We start from the raw sequence: 17,107 nt of genomic DNA on the forward strand, positions 1-17,107 counted from the left end.
TTCAGTTGTACAATTGCATGGTAGACTATCAGAAAAAAAATTGTCTTGATGTTCTTCGGTGGTACCTATGTTGTTGGAAGTTCCCAAACCAATTTTGCTGGTTAACTATTCACTTAAAATGTCCAACTTAAGATAGCAACATTTTAAAATCAGACTGAGAGGAGAAGTTGAATCTATGTTGCCGCAGAACTGTGTTTTTCTTTTTTCCCTTCCACTGTCATGTATGTGAACTTATTTTGGTGCAGTGACATTTTGGTAGGTGTTGTAATAGAGTTGTATTCACTGTTTGCTTTGGTACTTGCTGTTGCTTAAACTGGTGGTTGCGGTAGCTGATGTTGGTAATGAATTCTGAAGTGAAATTTGGGAGTGGTAACACAGAGTAGTCGTGCTTATGTTTGCTTATTTCTCTGCATGGGGCATGAATTGAAGCATTGAACTCCTGTAATTACACAAATGTTTACAATGTCAAAAAAATGCCATGTTGGAAAGATCCAACTCCACTTTATTAAAGTGACCCTGAAGTTAGAAATGACCCCATTGAGTTGTATAATAACTGTATTGTGCTGATTATAATTGGAAGTCAAAGAATAAATATTTGTGTAATTACAGTTTTTTTTCTCAAATGGGGAAAGTAAATCTTAGTTATGGAAATATTGTAGCACACATGGACATTTAGGTATTAAAGAATTATTTGTTATTGCTTTGATCTCATAGCATCCAGTGACCTGGCAACCATCCAAAGATGGAGAACGACTAATTGGTCGAATATTGTTAAATAAACGACTAAAAGATGGCACTGTGCCTAAAGATTCTGGAGCGCTGCTGGGTTTGAAGGTCAGTAATAATTTATTAGATATGATTATCTGTAACTCTTGATGTAGTCTTTGCTATGATTATCCAATGACATCTTTTTTCAAAGATGTCACACAGAGACTGGAAGCTAATAGAATTAAAGAACATATGAGTGATCTGCACAAAAATGTATTTTTCTTGCTGTTCAACATGCTCAAAAATACATTGTGTTGCATTTAACTGATGAATCACATTTTAAATACACATTTGGCTGATGAATGGTTCAAATCTACTTTCATTTCAAACTTCTGTAAATTATAGCTGTTCAACTAAAACTGTGATGACTGGTTTCTGCATTTTTGAAGGACTTGTCTAATATCCCCTCATTTGAGCAAACAAATTTTTTCCCACATTTTGTAATTATTCCACCGTGAACTGTCAGTGGAACACTTAATTTTCATACATTCTTTGAACATGAAATGGACTGTTCTCTTGAAAATACCTTTAATTATTTACACTTACTTCCTCTAGTCCCATGTGGGACAGCATGACCCCACCAATGATCCTGGTTCATTGCAATCTCTTTGGCTGTTGCCCAGGTCGTGCCCTTTTCCTTGGAAAACTTCATAATTATGCTTCATCAGGTCTTTCTTGGCCAGCCTTGTTGTTATCTTCAGCCTGGTGGTATCCATTCTGCTGACATGCTGGCTATATGTTCAAGAAGCAAAGAACCGGCGTCAATCCTCTCTTTACGATGATGTCATGTTGATGCCATCAAGCAGCCCGTTGCAGTACTTCCTGGTTGGTGATTTGGTCTCTCCATGTGATCCTAGGATATCAGGTAGACACTGCTGATGCAATACATCAGACTTACATGGCTGTGCTGTCACATTAAATAGACAATGAAAAGTAATAACACCACATGACACCACATCAGGAAACACCTAAAGCACATCTATATTGAAAAGTATATATTCAATGCTGAAACAGACAGATTTCCAAGGGTGCTGGAGAAAAGGCAGGAAAATAGAATTGAAAACTATCAGATCAACGATGCTAAATGGCCTCCTCCTGCTCATATATCTTATTGTCTGACAAGTATTCTAGGAAGACGTATCACCACTGATATACGTGCCATGTACAGCTGAATGCCAAGATGCAAGAAAATATGATAATTCCCAATTGTTTTTGGTCCTTATTTAAAATATTAAAAAGAAAGCTTCAGCAAATCACACATTATGCTTCATATCAATACTGGATGCAAAAATGAAGTAATGCAAAATTTCCTGGTATTTTTACAGACAAGATTCAATTAAAATGTCAGTGTTAGAGAAATTATTGGAGAAAATTCTTAGGGATAGAATTTACTCATATTTGGGGAAAAAATGGACTATTAGCTGTAAGCAGCATGGTTAAGTATGGGGAAGGACATGCTGCACAAACTTGATTTTTTTTGTAGGAAGTAACAAAGGGATTGATGAGGGAAGAGTGGTAAATGTAGTCTGTGTGGACTTTAGTAAGGCCTTTGACAAGGTCCCTCCTGGTACGCTAATATAAAAGGTGAAATCACTTGGGATTGGTCTACTAACAAACTAACTGTCTGCTGTTCTGCCGTCATCAATCTTGTTGGTAAGTTCCTCAAAAAACTCAATCAAGATTGTGAGACATGATTTTCCTTGCACAAAACCATACTGACTATCCCTAACCAACTTCTGCCTCTCTAAATGTCCAAAATCTTATCTTTTATAATCACCTCCTACAATTTACCCACAACTGATGCCAGACTCACAGGTCTATAGTTCCCTAGTTTCTCCTTACAAACTTTTCTAAACAAAGATATAACATTATCCACTCTCCAGTCACCAGGCACCTCACCTGTAATAATAGATGATCCAAATATTTCAGCAAGTCGTCTTGCAATTTCCTCCCCTTCCTTCCTACAATGATCTGGGAACATTAGATCAGATCCCGGACGTTTATCTACCTTTGTATTTTCTAAAACCTCCTGAACTCCCTTTTCTATAATATTAACTGATTTGAAAACATCGGAATTTATTGCTCTGCATTTTCTGGACTGTATTTCTCTCTTCACAGTAAAAACTGACGCAAAATATTCATTTAGTATCTCCACTGGTTCAGCACAAACATGACTCCCTTGATATTTAATGGGCCTTACCCCCTCTCTAGTTACCCTCATAGAGTTATAGTGCCATAGAGCTATATGGCAAGGAAACAGACCCTTCAGTACAACTCATCCATGTTGACCAGATATCCTATATTAATCTAATCCCATTTGTCAGCATTTGGTTCATATCCCTCTAAAATATGAAAAAAATTTACACGTTTCCATTGTGGAAACCCATAATGGATAAAACCATGTAGTAGAAAGCTCCAGCTTCCTCCTCCATCAGATGAATGCTTATCATATTAATACTGAGTTGTAGTTAAGAAGAGGAATCCTGTCTTACTTTTTACTTTTCTTCCCTGCCAAAGAAAATGCAGTAAGATGAGTTTAGCAATTCTTTGCTGATCTGGCTGAGATTAGTGAAGTCAGCGCAGATAAGGGAATCAAACCTCACATTTCCTGTGTAGTATGACTGTGCACTTTGAGCCATAAGGCAGCTATTTGACCATGATTTCATATGCTCACCCAATGCCATGTATTACGTGAATCATGGTTTATGTTGTTATGGGTTGGTAAAAACAACAGGAGATGAATGTGATTGCAATAAATTGTAACATGTGAATGTATTTGGTGGCATTTGCTCCAGGAGGCTGACATTTTAGAGAAAAATATAACGGATTCTAAAACTCAAAACCAAAAAGTAGAAAATATGTAGCAGCCCAGTAAGCAGATGTATTGAGAGAGGCAGATGTAACATGTGAGATCAGTGGCCACTCATCTAAATTTACAACTTTGTCAGAAGAAACGCAAAATTCAGACCACAGGCTATGGTAAATTCCTTTCTTGGCTATGATTCATGGGAGATGATGCATTATGTTTAATTTGTTGATGGGATTTGTGCGTTGCTGGCTAAGTAGGCATTTATTGCCCTTGTTTCACGAACCTTGAGACAGTGATGGTGAATTTACCTTCTTGAACTGCTGCTGCCCTCGTGTTTGAGAACTCTCATGGTGCTGCTACAGTGAAGAATTAGTGATATAGTCAGAATGGTATGTGTCTTAGATTGGAATTTGCAGTTGGTGTGTGAAGTGATGGTACAATTGTGATGTTGCCATGCCATTAATTCAAAACTCGAACTAATGTTCTGGCACATGTTGAAATTTAGATTAAATCAAATTCTCTTCTAACGGCCACCAAAAAATGCACTGGATAATTATTATTTAAAAAATGGGTTACAAAGTGCGGATGCTGAAATAAAAAGCTGGCATCGTTCTCTATACATCAAAAAAGTTCAAGACTTGATAAAGGTGTTCAAAATCATGAACAATTTTGATAAATTGTGAGGTACGTGAGCAGAATAAGGTCATTCAGCTCATCAAAAGTGCAATGCCATCTAATCAGCGTTGATCTGTTTCTCCATTCTCCTGCCTTCTCCCCATAACCTTTGATTATTTTATTAATCACGAGCCTTGGTCTTAAAGACATTTAATAAATTGGCTCGCAAACTCTTCTGCAGCAATAAGTTCCACAGATTCACCATCCTCGTAAGAAGAAATTAATTAAGAAATCCCTTCTAATCTTAGTTGAAGAGAAGCATCCCTTAACTCTGAGGCTGTACCCCTGGCTCCTAGTCTCTCCTTCAAGTGGAAACCACTTCTCCATGCCCTCTCTGTATTCAGGCCTTTCAGTATTAGTAAGTTTTAATGTTAACCTCGAGAGAATCCTGAACCTAGAGTCCCTTTGCTTCAGATTTCTGAAGCCTTTTGTCAGGTTTGTTTTTTGGAGACCCTCACAGACTTGCTGCAATAACAAGACACTGACCTGTTTAGAAAAACACAAATTATTACCAAGCAAGTTTAGAAAAACACAAATTATTACCAAGCAAGTACAAGCTGTGGAGAATCACTGTACTCAACCCGGCACAGAGTGCAGAGTCTCACAAGTAATTCTCCCCGAGCAGCGGACAGTCCCCGCTTTTTGTACTTTACAGAAGACATGATACAAAAAACAATTTCACAATTTACAAAAGACATGATTCATGAAACAATTACTACAGCAGACAAAGACAGGATACCAAACAAGTATTGCATCAAGAACATAAAAGACCAGGGTATAGTATCGATTGCTAGTGAAGTAGCTGCTAATGGCAGGAGGCGATTTCGAGTTGTTGTCCTGGACAGATTCTGATTTCAAGTTGCCAGTATGTCTGGCTAGAAAAAAGTCAGTGCCCTGGCCCCTTTGTCAGTGACAGAAGTTACATGCTTTAGAGGTTTCACACCTTTACAAATTTTCCCCACCTAACCCTATTTGAAACAGTTTGATTCTAATTTTAATTCAGTCAGGAAGCTTAAGACAGTGTCTGCATACCGATGTGTGAGAAGATAAGGAGTTACGAAAGCTTTACACTGAATTCCTAGCTGGGCAGGAAGCTTCAGGGCAATGCCTGCATACCTATATGTAGGTAGATAAGAGTTTACTTCTATAAATTAAAGTCTCTGCATAGGAATCAAATGCAGATAAAAGACTTTAATTTATAGAAGCATAGAAATCAATGGGATGTTATCACATTAACATCTCACTTTCTCCATTTAGAAAATAGCTTACAACTCTATTCTTCTTACCAAAGTGTATAACCACATATGTTCCCACATTGCATTTCATCTGCCACTTCTTTGCCTTCTCTCTTAGCCTGTTCAAGTTCTTCTCAAGCCTTCCCGCCTGCTCAACACTATCTGTCCCTCTATCTATCTTTGTGTCATCTGCAAACTTGACAATGATGCTCCCAGATATAACAAGGTGTATCATTGGATGAACACAGCAGGCTAAGTAACATCAGAAGAGCAGAAAAGCTGATATTTCGGGTCAGAACCCTGCTTCAGAAATAGGGGAGGGGAAGGGGATTCTGAAATAAATAGAGAGAGGGTGAGGTGGATAGAAGATGGATAAAGGAGCAAATAGGTGGAGGGAAGATGGACAGGTCAAGGAGGTGGGGATGGAGCTAGTAAAGGTGAGTGTAGATGATGAGTTAGGGTGGGGGGTGGTCAGTCCAGGGAAGACAGACAGGTCAAGGAGGTGGGGATGAGGTTGGTAGGTAGGAGGTGGAGGTGGGAGGAGTCGATAGGTGGGAGAAAGGACTGACAGGTTAGGGAGGCAGGGATGAGCTGGGCTGGTTTTGAGATGCAGTCAGGGGCAGAGAGATTTTGAAGCTTTTGAAGTCCACATTGATACCATTGGGCTGCAGGGTCCCCAAGCAAAATATGAGGTGCCATTCCTGCAACCTTTGGGTGGCATCATTGTGGCACTGCAGGAGACCCAGGATGGACATGAAGGAGTGGGAGGGGGAATTGAAGTAGTTCGCGACAGGGAGGTGCAGCCATTTGTCACGAACCGAGCGTAGGTGTTCCACAAAATGGTCTCCAAGCCTCCACTTGGTTTCCCTGATGTTGCGGAGGCCACATTGGGAACAGCGGATACAGTATACCACATTAGCAGATATGCAGGTGAACTCTGATGTAGAAGGTTTTCTTGGGGCCTGGGATAGGGGTGAGGTGGGGAGGTGTAGGGGCATGTGTTGCAGTTCCTGTGGTTGAAGGGAAAAGTGCTAGGGATGGTGGGGCTGGTGGGGAATGTGGAGTGGATAAGGGAGTCATGGAGAGAGTGGTTCCTCCGGAAGGCAGATAGGGGTGGGGAGGGAAAAATTTCTTTGTTGGTGACAGATTGCAGGTGGCGGAAGTGCCGGAGGATGATGCGTTGAATCCAGAGGTTGGTGGGGTGGTACGTGAGGACAAGGAGGATTCTGTTTTGGTTGTTATTGCGGGGACAGGGTGAGAGGGATGAGTTGCGGGAAAAGCAAGCGATGCAGTCGAGTCTGTTTTCAACCACTGTGAGGGGAAGTTGCGTTCCTTGAAAAACGAGGACATTCGAGATGTTCGGGAGTGGAATGCCTCAACTCAGGAGCAGATGCGGCAGAGGTAAAGGAATTAGGAATGGGGGGTGGCATTTCTGCAGGAAGGTGGTTGGGAGGAGGTGCATTCTAGGTAGCTATGGGGGTCGGTAGACTTGAAATGGAGATCAGTTTCCATATGGTTGCCCGGGATGGAAACAGAGGTCCAGGAAGGAGAGAGAGGTATCAGATATGGTCCAGGTGAACTTAAGGTTGTGGGGGGGGGGAAGGTTTTGGTGAAGTGGGTGAACTGTTCGAGCTCTTCGAGGCAGTACGTGGCAGTGTTGATACCGTCATTGATGTAACGACGGAAGAGGTGGGGGATACAGCCAGTTTAGCTTTGGAAGAGGATTGTTCCACGTAGCCTACAAAGAGGCAGGCATCGCTTGAGCCCGTGCAGGTACCCATGGTCACCTCCTTTGTCTGTAGGAAGTGGGAGGACTTGAAGGAGAAGTTGTTAAGGGTGAGGACGAGTTCAGCTGAGCGGACAAAGGTGTCAGTGGAGGGGGACTCATTGGGCCTGCCGGATGGGAAGAAGCTGAGGGCCTTTAGGCCATCTGCATGGGGAATGCAAGTATATAGGAACTGGATGTCGATGGTGAAGATGAGGTGTTGGGGACCAGGGAATCAGAAGTTTTGGAGGAGATGGAGGGCGTGGGTGGTGTCATGGACACAGGTGGGGAGTTTCTAACCAAAGAGGAGAAAATGGAGTCGAGATAAGTGAAGATAAGTTTGGTGGGTCAGGAGCAGGCAGAGACAATGCAGTGACCAGGCCAGTCAGATTTGTGGATTTTGGGAAGGAGATAGAAATGGGTGGTGTGGCATTGGGGAACGATGAGCTGGAGGCTGTGGGTGGGAGGTCACCTGAAGTGATCAGGTTGTGGATGGTCTGGGATATGATGTATTGGTGGTCAGTGGTGGGGTCATGATCAAGGGGGCGAGAGGAGGAGGTGTTAGAGAGCTGGTGCCTGGCCTCGGCGATGTAGGGGTTAGTGCGCCATACTACAAGCAGAGGACTGCCACTTTGAGGGGGAGAGTTTGGAGTGGGTGAAATGAGTGGAGAATTTGAGGCGATTGATGTCTCGACAGCAGATGGAGATGAAGAGGCCAAAGGAGAATAGGAGGCCGTGAGGTGATATCCACGAGGAGGGGGTGTGTTGAGGCAGGAGAAGGGGACAGTAGAGGGAGAGTTAGACTCATGGTTAAAGTAGTAAGCACAGAAGTGGAGGCAGCAGAAAAACTGTTCAACGTCGAAGTGTGAGCGTTATTGTTGATGTTAGGGTGGAGGGGGATAAAGCTGAGCCTTTACTGAGGACTGACCATTCGTCCTCAGGAAGGGGGAGGTCTGGGGGGATGGTGAAGACCCAGCAGGGCTGCGTGCTACTGTTTCCTTTGGAGCTGCTGGCTATGGAGGCAATGGGCGGAGCGACGTCAGTGTCGGCAATGGGCGACGGGTGATGCTCCCAGTTCCATTGTCCAGGTTGTTAATATATAACATGAATAGCTCTCAATACTGACCCTTGTAGAACTCCATGGGTCACTGACTGCCATCCTGAAAAACCCTTTTATCCCCACCCTGCCTTCAGCCAGTCAGATAATCCTCCATCCTCACTGCTACCTTGCCCTTGACACCATGAGCTCTAATGTTATTTAGCAGCTCCTGTGCGGCACTTGTCAAAGGTCTTCTAAAAATCCACATACATCATGTCTACTAATTCTCCTTTGTCTAACTTGATGGCTACCTCCTCAAAGAATTCCAACAGATTTATCAGGCATGACCTCTCTTGCGATTAAACATTAAGAAACTTATTTTTGGTGGCAGTAAAGCCAATAACGGAGAATACACATTTAAGGGAGTGATAAAAGAACTGGATGGCTTTCAGGAAGTTTTTTTACACGTGCATTGTGATCTGTAGTTATGGAATGTATCATCTCAACTAATGGGCAATTCAGATTCAATAGTAACATTGAAAAGGGAATTGAAAAAGAATTGCATGTTGACTATGCACAGAGCTGTGGAGAAAGAGCAGAGCAATGGGACTATTTAGCTAGCTCTACCAAACCTTTGGCGTTGTAGGCCAAATGAGTCCTTGTTGTGCTTTTTTTTCTCTAATTGTTTATAGCTTGTGGGCATCACTGGCTGGGCTACCTCTCTGGGCCCTTACTTTTGAATTCAACTTCTAAATCGCTCTGCTTTACTATTTTTGCATCTTCCTTTAAGATGCTCCTGAGAATCTTACCTCTTTTGCTCAGCTTTTTTCACTGAATTTTTTTTGTGACTCGGTATCAAATTTTGCGAGGGAACACTTCTGTGAAGCAACAAACGGTCAGCTTTACCATGTCAATGGTGCTGGTTACGTGCAGTTTGTTGCTGGTGAAGTCAGAGACCATATTACGAGCTACTTTCTGCTTTTTAAAAAGAGTGCCACATTTGTTATATCTTTAGCTGGCCACATATTTTCTATTTTGAGTGAGAGATCTTGAAAGACTACCTGCATTAGTCACTATATACACAGTGACTATATGATACAGAAGACTGAGGGAAGATCTCATAGAAACCTATAAAATTCTAACAAGGTTCCACAGGTTGTTGTAGGAAGGATATTCCCGATAGCCAAAGGGTCAAGAGCTGGGCTCACTGTCACAGGATATAGGGTAGATCGTTTAGGACTGAGATGAGGAGACAGTTCTTCGCCAAGATTGCATCAAGACTTTGAAGTTCTTTGCCACAGAAAGTGGTTGAGGCCAAAACATTGAAAACTCACTCAACACCAACTGCCAATTTCCAGACACCATCCTACAACTCTTCTGTTTCATTCTCGACACAGTGTCATCACCTTTGACAACTAGTTCTTCATCCAGACATTTGGAACAACTGTGGAAATCAAACTTGCATCCCAGTATGCCAACATTTTCAGGCACAAGTTGATCGGGTTGTAAAGAAGGCGTATGGTGTGTTGGCTTTCATTGGCAGAGAAATTAAGTTTAGAGCCGTGAAGTTATGCTGCAGCTCTATAAAACTCTGGTAAAATGTAGAGTATGCAGGGTATATTGATCTTGGTAGGATAATAGGTTGGCACAACATCGTGGGCCGAAGGGCTTGTACTGTGCTGTACGGCTCTGTACTGTTCTATTTTTTTATGTTCTATGTTCTAAGTTCAAGCAAGACTGCTTTGCTGCACTTTACCTCCAACCAGTGCTATACATTGATGACATTTTCTTCCTCTGGACTCAGGGTGAGGAATCACTGAAACAGTTAGACAAAGATATCAACAAGTTTCATCCCATTGTCTCTGTTACCACAGACTACGCTTCAGAATCATTCTTATTCTTGGACACACACGTCTCCACCAAGGTCAGGCACCTCACTACTATATTCTACCGCGAGCTCTCCAGCTTCCATCTTAAACATGTTAAAGAAGCTATCCCCTACCAACAAGCCCTGCATATACACAGGATCTGCTCAGATGAGGAGGTACATGACCGATACCAAAAAATGCTGAAAGATGCCCTCATAGGAACGGGATACAATGTTTATGTCATCGATTGCCAGTTCTGACATGCCATTGCGAAAAACTGCAGTGACCTCCTCAGAATACAGACATAAGGTACGACTGCTGAAGTACCCTTTATCATCCAGTAATTCCCTGGAGGAAAAACTATGCTCTGTTCTTTGCAGATTTCAACATCATTGATGACAATGAATATCTTACCAAGATTATCACTACACCCTTAAATCTTGCCTTCGAACAACTGCTAAACCTTAAACAGAAAATCGTTCACAGCAAACTACCAGCCTTCAGGGTTAAATCATTCACAACACTACGCAATCCTGCCACGGCAGCCTTTGCAAGACATGTCAGATGTTTGGCATGGATACTATCAACAAGTATGCGGTGGGTGTTGATTCCATATATGGCAGGTAGTCATGTGACTCAGCCATTGTTGCCTACCTCATAAGGAGGCAAGAGTGCCCAAGGCACAGTATATCGGTGAGACCATGCGGACGCTCCGTTTATACCAATGTCTATTAGGGACGGAAGCTGCCTTCCTTACCTGGTCTGGCCTACATGTGATTCCAGGCCCTCAGCAATGTGGTTGATTCTTAACTGTCCTCTATAGGCAATTAGGAATGAATTATAAATGTTGGTCTAGCCAGTGACACCTTCATCCTTTGAATTAATTTTTTAAAAAGTGAAATCAATCAGATTAGAATGGTCAGGAAGGAGTATCCCGTCTAGAGTGAAACACAGCCGGTGTGAGTATAAGGTCTGGGGAATTTAAGTGAATTTAAGCCCGAGTATGGAATTCAGTGCAGAGGGAAAGAGGTACATTTATAGTTCATATTTTGTAAAGTTTTTTTACAGGAGAAATTGAAACCCAGGATCAGGGTCCCAGCACAACAGAGAAACATCATAGGTAAACCATAAGCTCAGTGGTTAGTGACAGGTACTAAATTGACTTTGAATTATAGTTTATTTTCAAATTGAAGGTAGACTATTAAGATGATTATTTCCAATTACAGCAGGATCTTGATCAGATGGATCAATGGACCAAGATTTGACAGTTTCGAGTTTAACTTAAATGGGAGGTGTTGCATTTTGCTAAGTCACTCCAGGGCCGGACATATACAATTAATGGTAGCCCCCTGGGGAGTGTTGCCAAACAAAGAGACCTAGGGATACAGATGCGCAATTCCTTGAAAGTAGAGATGCAGGTATACGGGGTGGTGAAGAAGGCATTTGGTATGCTTGCTATCATTGGTCAGAACATTGAGCACAGAATTTGAGATGTCATGTTGTGGCTGTAGAGGACTTTTGTGGGGCCATTTTTAGAACAGTATTCAATCCTGGTCACTTTTGTATAGGAAGGTGAAATTAAACATGAGAGGTTGCAGAAAAGATTTATGAGGATGTTGCTGAGACTGGAGGGCTGAGTTATTGGGAGAGGTTCAATAGCCTAGGGCTTTTTTCCCCTGATTGACGCAGACTAGTTGGACCGAAGTGTATGTTTCCTTACAGCATGACTGTATATTTACAGGCAGAGGAGAAGGGGTTGACCTGCTTGTCAGAAGTGAAATTATATTGATAATCTGAAGTGATATGGAGTCGAATGGCATAGAATCTGTGTGGATCAAAGTGAGGATCTGCAAATGTAAAAAGATCTTGATGGGAGGTATACACCTACCAGTAGTCAGGATATGGGGAAAGAAGTAAATCAGGAGATAGAAAAGGCATTTAAGAAAGGCACTATTACTGTAATCATAAGTGACTTCAATATGCAGGTGGAGTGGGAAAATGAGGTTGGTAGCAGATCTCAAGAAAAGGAATTTGTGGAATGCCTATGTGTTTTTTGGAGCAGCTTGTTGTAGAGCCAGAGATAATAGGAACTGAGGATGCTGAAGAATCCGAGATAACAAGGTATCGAGCTGAATGAACACAGCAGACTAAGCAGCATCATAGGAGCAGGAAGGCTGACATTTTGGCACTCGACCCGTCATCAGAATTGGCGGAGGGGAAGAGAGTTCTGAAATAAATAAGGTTAATCTCCTCCCTCCGGACAAACCTCAGGGGATCTCTCTCCTGTCGCAACCATCTAACTTCTCTATCCATTTTCGATCCACCTTGCCCTTTCTCCCTATTTATTTCAGAACTCCCTTCCCCTCCCCCATTTTTGATGAAGGGTCTAGTCCTGAAATGTCAGCCTTCCTGCTCCTATGATGCGGCTTGGCCTGCTGTGTTCATCCAGGTCTACACCTTATTGTGGTAGAGCTCACTAATGACCAGGTATTTTCTGGATTTGGTGACATGTACTGAGTTAGACTTGATTAGGGACGTAAAGGTGAAGGAAGCTGTAAGAGACAGTGGCCATAATGTGATAGAACTCAGACTGCAGTTTGACAGGTAGAAGCTGGAATCAGCTGTTACAATATTACAACTGAATAAAGATGACAACAAAGACATGAGGGAAGAGCTGGCCAGAGTTAAATAGAAGGGGAGCCTAACAGGGAAGGCAGTGGAATAGCAATGACAGGAACTTCTGGAAGTAATTCAGGATGTACAGAAGAATGTCATCCCAAGGCTGAAGTTTTCATAGAGATATGAGACAATTAAAGACCAGCATGTAGGCTTTATAGGTCATAAATGTAATCTTTAAGTTTTAGCCGGAACAATTTGTTAAGAAGTTTTTTAAAAAAAAGACATTTTATAACAGGCAACCAGGGGAAGTCAGGGAGACCATAAAACAAAGGCAAAGGCATACAATGTGGTGAAGATCGGCCAGAAGCCAGAAGATTAGAAAGGCTTTAAAAGCCATAAGCAATTCGGTACACAAGATGAAATATGAGAGTTAGCCAGCTCATAATGTGAAAGAAGATTGCAAGAGTTGTTTTTAGATGTTTAAAAAGTAAAAGAGAGGCAAGAGTGGATGTTGGATCACTGGGAGATGAGGCTGGAGAAGTAGTAATGGTGAGCAAAGAAATGGTAGAGGAATTGAATAGGTACTTTGCCTCAGTTTTCACAGTGAAAGACAGCAACAGCATACCAAACTTCGAGACAGTAAGAGGATAGAGGTGAGAGTAATGGCCATTTTGAAGGAGAAGATGCTGAGAAAGTTGAAAGTGCTGAAGACTGATCGATCACCCAGACATATGGACTGCTCCCCAGAGTTCTGAATGAAATAGCTGAGGAGATCATAGAGGTAATGGTAATACTTCAGGAATTATTGGACTCATGGAGGGTGCCCGATGACAGGAAAATGGCTAATGTAACACCTGTTTATGAAGTGAGGGAGGAAGATGAGAGGAAATTCTTAGGTTGGTTATCCTGACCTCAGTCATTGGTAGATTTTCAAATCCATTATTAAGGATAAGATTGCAGAATAATTGGAAGTGCATTTAAAATAGAGCTGATGAACACTGGTTTCATAAGGGACTTCATGCCTGAAAAATCTGTTAAATCTTTTAGGAGGTAATGAGCTAGTTAGACAAAGAGGGCCAGTGGATGTTATCTATTAGATTGCTGGAAGACCTTAGACTAGGTGCCACGTAGAAGGCTGCAAAATAACTAACAGCCCGTGGTGTTAGATGCAAGTTACTAGCATGGATAGAGGTTTTTTTGACTGGCAGAAGGCAGAGAGTAAGGATAAAGGGTTCTAGCAGCCAGTGACCTGTGGAATTCTGCGGGGTCTGTGTTGGGACCACAACAATTCACATTTGACATTCTCAGTGGAGAAACTGAGAACATTGTCGCTCAGTCTGCAGTTGACACAAAAATGGGTGGAGGGACACATAGTGCTGAAGAAGCAGGAAGGTTGCAGAAGGAGTCAGACAGGCGAAGTGGAAGATGGAATACAATGTGGGAAAGCTTGAAGTTATGGGCTTTGGCAGGAAGTATAGAGCCCTAGACTATTTTCTAAATGGGGGAAAAGCTTCTTATGCTCTGAAGCATAAAGGGACTTTTTCACATAATGTTGATTTGCATATTGCTTTAATTCCACCGTGTGAAATTTCCAAAAAGATGTGAAATAAGCTGAAAGTATAGATATGAGTGACTGGTTTCAGTCATTTTGATGACGCTTTAATTTCTATTCACGCTGGGTGTTGTGATCATTATGATCATTGCAATCATTGAATGCCAGTATTTGTAGCTTTTTAAAATCATTTTTGCCCATCAGAGGCCTTGGGTATTAAAATTCAGATGGGAGATGAAATGACTCCACAGAAGCTGGTATTCCTTCACCGAGTCATCCTTCATTTACACAAGAACAGTCTTTAATTAAGTGTCGTCTCATGTAGAGGCAGGCACCAGAGTGTCACTATCTTTTTTTATATCAGCCAGGGCTCCCTGCTTGGACCAGATTAACAGGCACAATCACGGAAGTCATATTCTCTTATGTCTAGCTGGCTGATGTCATCACAATCACTTCATCACTTCCCCACTGTGTCTACGGCCAGTCTTTTCTTGGAAAGCCTCCTGGGGCACTTTAGTACATGCAGGGCCATTTCCGTAATTCAAACTTTGTCCCTTGTCTGAAACTGTCTCTCTCGCTAGGTGAAATCTTGAATCCACAACCCACTGAGTTCACAAACATCAGACTTAACCTGCCGTGAGTTCTTAGTAGTTGGCAACTCTGGTGCTATCCCTGTAGTTGCACATGGAATGGCCTGATAATCAAACAAGAACCATGATCGCTTGATATCTAGCAAAGCTATAAGCCGTTTCTTCATAGCTGCCTTCAAAATTTGGACCACCGTTTCTGCCAGGCCATTGGATATTGTGTGGTATGGAGTTGTCCTTGCATGTTGAATTAAATTCTCATTAAGAAATAACAAAATTACCAGCTGGTTATCGATGGCCCGTTATCTGTGACCAACCTTTCTGGGACGTGGTATGTTGCAAAAGATGTGTGCAGTTTTTCTCATTATTCAAGTGTTTGATAAGTGGACCCAATGCATGCCCAACCACTTTGAGTAAGCATCTACAATGACTAAGAATATTGAACCCATGAAAGGACCTGTTTAGCCAACATGCAACTGAGTCCAAAGTTTACCTGGCAATTCTTAAAGATGTGGACGAACTGTTGGCAGTGATTTTTGTTCCCGGTGACAATCTGGGCAATGTCCCACCAGTATCAATGTCTGCCTCCAAGATGGGCCACCAGACATAACTTCTTGCCAATATGTTAATTTTACTGAACAACCTGAGGATTTCTCAGTTCACTGAATGGACAGCTCAGTGTCCTCTGGCAAGGCAAGGGGCAGTGTGGTCTGCTTCCTACAGATGCAGTGGCCCTGGTAAATACTGCTCTGGACCTAGAATATTTTAAAATGAAGTGTCGTCTCTACCACTAGTTGCCTGGATTCACCTCTGTTATCCTGAGAGTGGTCTATGTCACCTGTGCAGAAGTGAAGTGTGCACTTCTTGTAGCACGCAACACTGCACACAGTCTTGAGATGGATAACCCAAGGCCTTGTTAATTGCCAGTGACTTCAACCAGCCAACCTCAAGAATGTGCTTCTAAAATACCATCATCACGTCTCCTGTTCAACCAGAGGTCCGAACATCCTTGAATGTTACTGTACAGCCATCAGAGATGCATATCACTGCACCACTGTTTGCATTTGGAAAATCAGATCACGATGCTGTGCACCTCTTACCAGATTACAAGCAGAAATTAAAGCTCATAGACATTGTACAGAAAGTAGTGCAGCATTGGTCTCAGGCAATAGAAGGGCCTCTATGGGACTGTTGAGACTTGATGGGCTAGTCCAAATTCAAGATCTCAGCGGCCACCTTAAACAAGTGTGCCAATATCATTACAGACTTCATTAGTAAGTATGAGATGACTACGTCTTGAAGAAGTTAATCAGAATGTTCCCCAAAGAGAAATTATGGATGACCGGGAAATCAACTCTTTACTGAAGTCTAGTTTCAAGTTTCAAGTTGGGCACCCCTGACCTATATGGGAAATCCAGGTACAACCTTTGTAAGGCCTTCAGAGATGCCAAGAGGCAGTGCCAAGCTAAGCTTGAGGCCCAGCCTAACCACATGGACACCTGTTAGTTGTGGCAAGGTTTACACAACATAATGGGCTACAATGAGAAGTTGATTAGAATCGTGGGCCATAGTACATTGCTACCCAATGAGCTCATTATATTTTACGCTCACTTTGAACAAAAGGTCAGTAAAACAATGTAATTTATCCCAACTGCTTCAGACAGTTACCACTGCAGACGTTAGATTGGCCCGCTTGAGTGTGAACCCACAGGAAGTGACAGGCCTGGATGGAGTTCCTGGCCATGCAGTCCGATTCTGTGGTGGGATTATTCGCAGACATCTCTAACCTGACCTTACTATGATTTAAGTCTCCACCTGCTTCAAGAAGACCATCATGCCAGTGCCAAAAAAAATTATGCAGCATGCCCCAATGACTACCGCCTGGTGGCTCTGACAACCATAATTATGAAGAGATTTGAGAGTTAAGAGTGGTTCACATCAACTCGAGCCTACCAAATTACCTTCAACCTTTGCAATTTGCCTGTCAGCATAACAGGTCCATGTCAGATGCCATCTCCCTGGCCCTACACTCATACCTGGCTCATCTGAATAACAAGAATACCTACATCAGATTTCTACTTATTGAATACAGCTTCACCTTCAACACCATCATTCCAAACAAACTTATCTCTGATCTCAAGACCTGGGTCTCGGCTTCCCCCTCTGAAGTTGGATCCTTGACTTCCTGAC

General features: G+C 42.4%; 1 protein-coding gene across 6 annotated transcripts in view; it reads left to right on the top strand.

Annotated features, from left to right (window-relative positions):
• rims2a (regulating synaptic membrane exocytosis 2a) overlaps nt 1-17,107 on the top strand; it is a 908,436-nt gene that overhangs the window by 477,865 nt on the left and 413,464 nt on the right. For all 6 annotated transcript variants that reach the window (XM_048528687.2, XM_048528689.2, XM_048528688.2 and 3 more), the window contains one exon: nt 715-834. In XM_048528687.2, the coding sequence (XP_048384644.2) occupies nt 715-834 (120 nt within the window). The remainder of the gene's footprint in view (nt 1-714; nt 835-17,107) is intronic.

This window comes from Stegostoma tigrinum, chromosome 5, assembly GCF_030684315.1.
Source record: "Stegostoma tigrinum isolate sSteTig4 chromosome 5, sSteTig4.hap1, whole genome shotgun sequence".
In the NCBI taxonomy this organism is placed as follows: Eukaryota; Metazoa; Chordata; class Chondrichthyes; order Orectolobiformes; family Stegostomatidae; genus Stegostoma; species Stegostoma tigrinum.